The sequence below is a fragment of the Triticum urartu genome, chromosome 5 (genome assembly GCF_003073215.2).
Source record: "Triticum urartu cultivar G1812 chromosome 5, Tu2.1, whole genome shotgun sequence".
NCBI lineage: Eukaryota > Viridiplantae > Streptophyta > Magnoliopsida > Poales > Poaceae > Triticum > Triticum urartu.
Genome location: NC_053026.1, coordinates 5,574,496 through 5,583,074, shown reverse-complemented (window position 1 = coordinate 5,583,074; position 8,579 = coordinate 5,574,496). Strand labels below are relative to the sequence as shown.

The 8,579-nt window shown below is 41.4% G+C and overlaps 1 protein-coding gene across 1 annotated transcript; it reads left to right on the top strand.

Annotated features, from left to right (window-relative positions):
- Window positions 1-432: 432 nt before the first annotated feature.
- LOC125555407 (disease resistance protein Pik-2-like) lies at window positions 433-7,330 on the top strand. The gene is made up of 3 exons (XM_048718375.1): window positions 433-930; window positions 1,250-1,810; window positions 5,136-7,330. Exons 1-3 carry the CDS (start codon window positions 584-586, stop codon window positions 7,093-7,095), a joined length of 2,868 nt encoding a protein of 955 aa, XP_048574332.1. The 5' UTR covers window positions 433-583; the 3' UTR covers window positions 7,096-7,330.
- Window positions 7,331-8,579: the final 1,249 nt, after the last annotated feature.

Here is an 8,579-nt window from a genome sequence, read left to right as displayed (position 1 = left end):
AACGCCATGTTGTTTTCTTAGAGTACAAAGAATGGTGGGGTACTTTACTATAGAGGATGAGTTGTTGTGCAATGCGTGGTTGGACGTATCCTTGGGTTTTGTATGCAGGAGCACAGGGAAAACCTTCTGACAGCAAGTCTATGAATCGTTTCATGCGCGAAAGCACATTGCACTCTACGACATGCACATCATCTATATCATAATGTGAGGTCATTATCGTATCAATGGTACATCATCTAAAGCACTAACCTGCCGCTCCCACATGCTAGCCAGCAAGAATGGGCTCCACCCATGTGTGAACTATCCAATAGTCCGTCCGTATTACGCCATTGTAACTTATTGTTTCTTCTAATCACGAAAGCAACAACAGCTATTAAGATGGTTGGACCGGAGATGGAGGTGCGCAAGTTTCTCATCTATAGATAGTTCCTCTCCAATTGTTCATAAATATATAAGCCCAGCACTTGTGAGAGGCTCATTGCCGTCTACTATTTCCACTGTCTGTCATATGCAAAATCGCAAGCTCCAAGCAGACAGCCATCCACCATCCTGAGATCTTGCTGTGAGAGAGAAAGCTAGCAGAATGGAGAACGCGGCGTCGATTGTGAGCAAGTTCGGGCAGGCGCTGGTGGAGGAGCTCCAGGAGATCCGCGGGGTCGGCAACAAGATCGTCCATCTCAGAGACGAGCTGTCCTCCATGAACGCCGTGCTCCGCATGCTGGCCGAGGCCGACGACGACTGCATCGATCACCTCGTCCGAGAGTGGACGAAGCAGGTGCGCGAGCTTGCTTCCGACGCCAAGGACTGTGTGGATATCTACAAGCTGCGCGTCAGGCGCCCTCTGCCACGACTGCCAGTCGACCCTGGCGCGCCGTTCAACTGCGCCAGACGTTTAATCGGGCACGCCAGGCTCCTACCTGCCATTGTCCGGTAAGGACCTCCTCCCCTTCCTCCCCCCTCCCTTTCCAACTCAAGGTCTCTTTTGGTTTACAGGAATTCTAGACCATAAAAATTTTGTTTGGAGCGCTTTTGTTTGTAAGAATGAATTTTTATTACTATGTAGGAGAGGAATCAATCTTTTACATTTCAACCTATAGCATTTGATTGAGATGCATGTCTTCTTACTTTTTATGATTTTTCTATTCTATAAACCAAAAAAAAAGCCCCAAAGTCTCCTCGTTGGAATAAAATAAGCCATCGCCGGAAAAGGGAAAATAGAAATGGAATGATCTTTATTTCCTCGCTGCAGGCATCAGTTTTTGAAGCTTTACTTGAAGCGTTGCCTCGCCGCCGATCTGCCGGAACTCCTCGATCGTATGGTCATCATCAACGAACGGCGCGCTCGTTACGGCGTCGACCAGGAGGCACTACGCAGATCGGCCACCTTTACCACTGTGTCACCGGCCACCCTGTCTGCCCGTGCGCTTCGCCCGTCAAACGACCACGACCAGTTCATCGGCCTGACGGATCAGGTCAACGCCCTGGCCGACAAATTGAGGTCAGGGGATGACAAAGATATGAAGGTCTTCTCCATCGTTGGGTTTGGAGGGCTCGGAAAAACTACGCTCGCCATGGAAGTGTGTCGGGAGCTAGAGGTGGACTTCCCACACCAAGCCCAAGTGTCGGTGTCCCAGGCATTTGATGGTGGAAAGGACCTGGAGGGATTGCTTAAGCGCATGCTTCATCAGATGGCGAAGCGGAAATCCGATAACAAGGATGGCATCAAGGAAGAAGACGTTGTTGCTGGCATCGACGATATGGATGTGCCCGGGCTGACTGGCAAGCTCCAAGATCTTCTCCGTGACAAGAGGTACTAGGTATACTATACTTCTCCCTCTTTATTACTTCCTCCGTTCCTTTATATAAGATGTGTTAGGTTCTCTTTGATAAAATTTCAGAATGTAAAGTGTATTTTTTATAATTCCTCATAAATTCGTTTTTAGCCCTTTTGAAAAAGGAAAACATATCTCTGCCTCCTGACGTGATGCTTGTGAACTTGGATCAACTTTACCTCTAGCGCAATACTCTCCTTATTTTTAGGCCCAATTCAACGACATCTTGTTTTCCAAAAAAAAAAGACCAATAGATGCGCATCTTTTACCCTTCCCTCCCCGTATCGAACTCAAGTCCTCCATTGGTTTACACGAATTCTAAAGGATAGTAATTTTATAGAAAAATTCCTTTGAAACCCTTTGGTTTATAGGAGTGGATTCCTATTACTATGTCAGAGAGGAATCAATCTTCCATATTTCAAAGAAAATAAAAAAAATATTACCCAAGACTCAATGAAAAAAATTATTATCCTATGCATCAAATGACATCTCTTTACCTATAAGAGTTGAGACACATGTTATGTCACTCCATCCTTTTTGGTTTATAGGGCTTATCTTAAAATTTTAGATTTTAAATTTTATAAGGCTGGTTGTAATGGGGAGTATCACATTGTAGTATCATGCATATGATACTAGTGTATGATACTACCTCCCTAATGCATAGTATCATATATTAGTATCATGTAGTACTCTATTTATTGCCATGCATGACACAAAGTAGCATAACATTTATTATGATACGGTATTATGATATGATACTCCACCATCTCTTTTTTCATTTAATGCTATGACACCTCATCAAAATTGCCTAGTTGGATGCATGATACTACTTTCTCCGTCACAGTTTAGAAGGCACAGTAAAATTTACGTGCGTTTCCACAATAGACCAGGTTTAGGGCACATTGCATTTATTTCTAGTAGCTAATTAGTACTCCGATATACTATTTCTATATACATGCGTAGTGTGAATGCTATTTTTTAGCTCATCTCATAACCAATAGATAACCACCTAGATCCCAGAGAATTTTCAAGCACGCCTTCTAAACCGTGACGGAGGGAGTAGCTATGATACTATCATTACGACTAGCCTAAGTCTCAATTTGATGGTTCTCTACCACATGTTCAGATTTTAAGGTGCACTATATCATTGCATGCAAGTATTAAGAAAAAAGTAACTAATGCATGGACTTCATGCATGCATGCATTGCAATTAATGCATTGGTAAACATAATTTTTTGAGGAAAACGAGTGCATTAATTGAGTGTTTTTGCAAACTACAAAAATTATTCCATCACTCATCATCTACCTTAGTTGATGAGATTTTTGAATTGACCTATAAACCGGAAAGGATGTAGTATGATTTTTCTATGCTACAAAACCAGAGGACGCCCAAAAGTCTCCTCTTTCCTCTTTAATTCAAAATTAATTAGTGAGAAATGATGCACACACTTATACATGTGAACTTAGCATTAAATTAGCGACAAGCCAAAGCGTCAAGGACCAAATGAGAGAAATGACGGTTGTGCATGCAACGAGACAATCAACAATAGTGTGCTTGCCAAATGAAATTGACAAAATGTTGGAGTTGAACCTTCACAAAAAATGGAGAGGGTATCTATCTAATTTTCAAAATGTATTTAAATTAGTGAGAAAGCAAAGTATCAAGGATCCAATTCGTGTTTAAATTAGGTAGTTTCCACTGTTCTATCAATTCACTAAAATCTTTTGTTGACATGAATAAAATTTCGAGGAGTAAAAATGTGACACCAAATGTATATCAACGTAAATTTTACGTTGGTGTCTCATACTTCCTCTTTCCGATAGCCAACTTCTATTTTGGGTCAAACTTTGACCATCTATTTGAGTAACATAATATGAGAATATACTACAAAAAGGTATACTACTGGATTCGTATTCGAAAGAGGGTTCTCACTGTATCATTCTTGGTCATGTTTATCATTCTTCTTAAGCGGTGATCAATGACTCTCTCTCCCATAGCTTCATTGTATGGTTCATCAGCTTAATTCCATGGTAATTCTAAAATTATCCATATCGACAATGCCAAATATATATCATTTTAAAATATATTTTATGAAGCTAATGGTAATGATTTGGCATTCTAAATCTTTATAACTTTTTATGTAAACTTTGTCAAAGTTTACAAAGTTTGACTTAAAAAAATCTAATGCACTTTATTTTGGCATAGAGTGAGTATTTTCTAATTGTATTGAGTAGTGTTACTATTCATCAACCAGGGTGCAGAATAAGTTATTCTTCACCCGAGGTAATCTTACGATCATTTCATAATTAAATTACATTTCGAATTCAAATAGTTACATTCTTATTGATTCACTACGTAAAATTTGACATAAGAAAATAAAAATATAGGTCATAAGACAAGAAAATTTGCAGTTTATGTGTATTTTAGACTATATTTTTATGTTTGTAATTTTACATAACATAAAATATTTTTTACGGCGATTATATATTTTCTTACGGTCCCTTTTTGCGTCGGAAATAAGACAAAACTTACGTAATGTAAATTTACGGTGCATTGATGGTAAAATAGAGGGGGGGTGAAGAATAACTATGCCTCACCCAGGGTGACGAATAGTGCGACCCTTGAGTAGTGTTACTATTCATCAAGATACTTTTTTTATACCGCTCTTCATATCCGATACAGCCTAAATGTTCGATCCGTTGATGTTGCAACTATGGGCGCATGTTAGTGTACCATAGTGTAGTACATATTCCTATTTTCTTTTGGTAGCATATTCCCTATATAATCAGAATCCTATTTGGAGGGTTCGGTATGTAATTGCCTAATGCCTATATATGAATATATCGAACATCACTAACATGCGATTCTGCAAAACTTTTTTCACAAAGTAATAATTTCATATAATGACATACTAGTGGTTAAAGCCAAGATACAACTTATCAAACTACATATATTTAGGATCAAGATAGTAAACTTAAATACCATGTTGATACCATACTGGAAATAATATATTGCTGATAAATGTAAACTCGAGAACTTCTCAAAACGGGGCAAAATAGTGTTTCATGATTGAAGGCAGTCATTTTTCGTCCTTAGATAGGCTTTACAAGTTGTTTTTATAAATTTATAGATCAACTTCAATGCATTTTAAACAAGGGTACATCAATTTATGTAAATTGATAAACAAAAAATCTGGTAATATTTCATTTTTTGTAGTTTCTCAAAACCAGTTGTTCTAATTTCCACATGTATATATAACATTTAATATTTTTAACCCATACCATATTGTCTAATTAAACCAGGTACCTCATAGTGATCGATGACGTATGGACCATACTAGCATGGGACGCTATCCGCTCCATATTGCCAACTGACAATAAATACAAAAGCAGAATAATTGTGACGACTCGGGTGGACTCGGTGGCAAAAGCTTGCAGCTCAGTTAGTGCAGCTTTAGGGCACTATTTTGTCCATGAAATGAAGGCGTTGGGAAAAGAAGTGTCTAAGCAGTTGTTCATCAATAGAGTGTTTGGCCCTGAGGGTACCTGCCCTGAAGAATTGAAACCCAGCATGCTGACTATCTTGAGGAAGTGCGGTGGGTTGCCATTGACGATTGTTAGCATGGCCAGTCTTTTGGCTAGCTACAAGTCGCCAGGAAGCAAGGAGATGTGGGAAAAAAATATGCAACTCCATCGGTTCTCAACTGGAGAGCAATCCTACCTTGGAGGGAATGAGGCAGATAGTTACGCCAGCTACAGCCACCTGCCTCACCATCTCAAGACTTGCATGATGTATCTCAGTATTTTTCCAGAGGACTATGAAATCAAGAAGGGTCGTCTACTAAGTAGATGGATAGCCGAAGGCTTGGTCTCTGAGAGGCGAGGGTTGACATTGCTAGAGGTGGCAGAATCCTACTTCGATGAGTTGGTGAGTAGAAACATGATCGTCCCAGCCAACATAAGCTATGATGGGAGGGTGAAGTCATGTCGCGTCCACGACATGATGCTCGAGGTTATGGTGTTAAGGTCCATGGAGGCAAACTTTGTGAGCCTGGTTGGAGGTGAACAATGCGAAGGAGAGTCGCTTGGCAAGATCCGACGGCTCTCTATCCAAAGCAGCGGTGGGCCAATGGACGAAAGGAGCATGAAGCATGTTCGGTCGCTCAGCACGTTTCAGCCTGAAGGGCACCACCAGCTGCTGGAGCGACTGGGCGATTTCACCCTCCTACGGGTACTTGACCTTGAAGACTGCAAGGCCGTGCAAAATAAACACATGAAGCATGTGTGCCGGATGATCCTGCTCAGGTTCTTGAACTTGAACGGCACTGACATCAGCAAGATGCCAAAAAAGATCGGCAAGCTTGTGCACTTGCAGACACTGAGCCTAAGGAAAACACTTCTCGATGGCCTCCCTCAATCAGTGACCGAGCTGGAGAAGCTCGAGTTCCTCTACTTCCATACTAGGAGTAGGAGGTCGTATTATGGTTGGAGGCTTCCCTGTGGACTAGGGAGAATGAAGGCGCTTCGCGTGCTGAATAAGATGGTGCTCTATGATGATGGTGCTGAGTCTGCCCGAGAGATCGGCGAGTTGACGCAGTTAAGAAAGCTTAATATATCTGTCAATTGCTCCCAAGAGGTGTTTCAAGTGCTCGTCGCCGCCCTAAACAGGACATATTCCCTTCGAAAACTCTGGATCGTCGACCTCGGTACTGGGAAGATAATGAACATCCTCGGACAGATGACCTCTCCGCCGCTGCTCCTCCGGTCCATGAGGATCTGTGGCCGAATTGATGGGATGCCCGAGTGGTTTGGGTCACTCATGCACCTTGTCAAGTTATATATCGCATTTACAATGCTTAGCAGCGACGAGATACTTGGCATCCTGTGTGAGTTGCCTAACCTACTGCACCTTACCCTCGGGTACAGTAGTTACACCAATGATGCGCTAGCCATAAGCGCCAAGTACCGATTCCCAGTGCTCAAGCAGCTGAGTGTTGACTCCTCCGATGCAGAACAGAAAGAAATCATTTTTGAGCAAGGATCCATGGCAATGGTCGAAAAGCTGGAGGTAGAATTCGGTTCTTGGGAAACGAGCCTTTCCGGCATCGAGCATTTGCCAAGTCTAAAGGAGGTGGTGATCGAAGGTTTCAGATCCAACGATACACTGAATCAGACCGTGCTGCAGCTCAAGTCGGAGAGCGACCTACGCCTTGTGCCAAATCAGTTCAAAGTTGTAGCAAGGTACCGCTGGGAGGGGTTGTGATAAAGGGACGTGTACCGCCAGCCCGGATTCCTTCACTATTGCTTTATTCATTGTCTTTTGCTTTCTTTCTTTATTTAAGGGACGTGTACCGCCAGCCCGGGGAGAAATTTCTTTTCACTACGGGTATCATGCCTTGTGTTCTAGACTAGTAGTCTATGGTAAGCACGGACCGCTCGGACGACCTCGCTTGAGTGCTAGTCTTGTGTGTGTGATCTTTGCCGGTTTCCTTGATTAATTGTGCCATGTATGATTTTTAGGTCTGGTTTTCTTTAGTACAGACCAACTTTTTTTTAATGCAATGCGGGAGCTCTCCGCCCTCTGACGAGGCCCCGTAAAAAATATGGAGAGTACCCAGTTTGCTTGTTAATTCGCATTGTAATCACTCGTTCTTACTCCCTCCGTTTCTTTTTACTTAGCGTATAAGTTTTGATCAAAGTCAAACTACACAAAGTTTGACCAAATTTATATTAAAAATATGAACATCTACAATATTAAAATTATATAATATGAAAATACATTTCATGGTGCATCTGAAAATATTGATTTTGTATTGTGAATGTTGATATTTTTTAATATAAAGTTAGTCAAAATTTATCAAGCTTGATTTTGACCAAACCTTATATACAAACTAAAAAGAAACGGAGGAAGTATTATTTAGTATTCCTCTCTATTCCAAAGTAAGTGCGTTGATTGACTATAACTTTATTTTGAGATGGAGAGAGTAAATAAAGATGCCGTTACTCCTAGACTCCTAGTACTCACAAAACAACCTCACTCATGGTCGTGCTAGCTCCTGCATGCATGCCGTTGGGGATAACTTTTTCGGCCAAACAATTATTACTCAGTTATCAATCATTGCTCAATCGAGTATGGTTTCACCGATTGATTGATTAATGCATGAGCTCAATGTTTGAACACAAACACTAGTAGAAAACGGCCAATTAGCCCCAGTTCCAGGAACCGGGATTAAAGGGTCGGGACTTAAGCCCAAAACCTTTAGTCCTGGTTCACTTACGAACCGGAACAGAAGGGCTCTACATGACCGCTGTGGAGCATCTAGGCAGGAGGACCTTTAGTCCCGGTTGATAACACCAACCAGGACAAAAAAGCATCCACGCGTCAGCAGCTGACAGGAGCTGGGGTTTTTGTTTTTTTAAAGAGGGTGTTTAGGGGGTTTTGGAGGGTTAATTTAGGGGTTTCATATATTGTATTAGCTAACTAATAGAGAGAAGTGTCCTCTCTTTCTCCGTGCTTGGTCGACGCTAGCTACTATATACGTATAGAGAGAACTCGACACGTTAGCTAGCTAGTAAGCAAATGAAGGAACCATTAATTACATAAGATCGTCATGAACATATACATAGAGGAGTGACCTCTCTTTCTCCGAGAGATTGGTCGAACAACAAATTTTCGTATACCTATCCGACGCTACTAGATACATATATACAATATAAGATCTCTTATATTCCCTAACATCTCATGTC

What these genes read in the sequence shown, in the direction of transcription:
- LOC125555407 (XM_048718375.1), top strand. Translation starts at nt 584, where the DNA reads ATGGAGAACGCGGCGTCGATTGTGAGCAAGTTCGGGCAGGCGCTGGTG. An exon ending in CTCCTACCTGCCATTGTCCG is followed by an intron (nt 931 to 1,249) that starts GTAAGGACCTCC and finishes TCCTCGCTGCAG; the next exon opens with GCATCAGTTTTTGAAGCTTT. An exon ending in GATCTTCTCCGTGACAAGAG is followed by an intron (nt 1,811 to 5,135) that starts GTACTAGGTATA and finishes TAATTAAACCAG; the next exon opens with GTACCTCATAGTGATCGATG.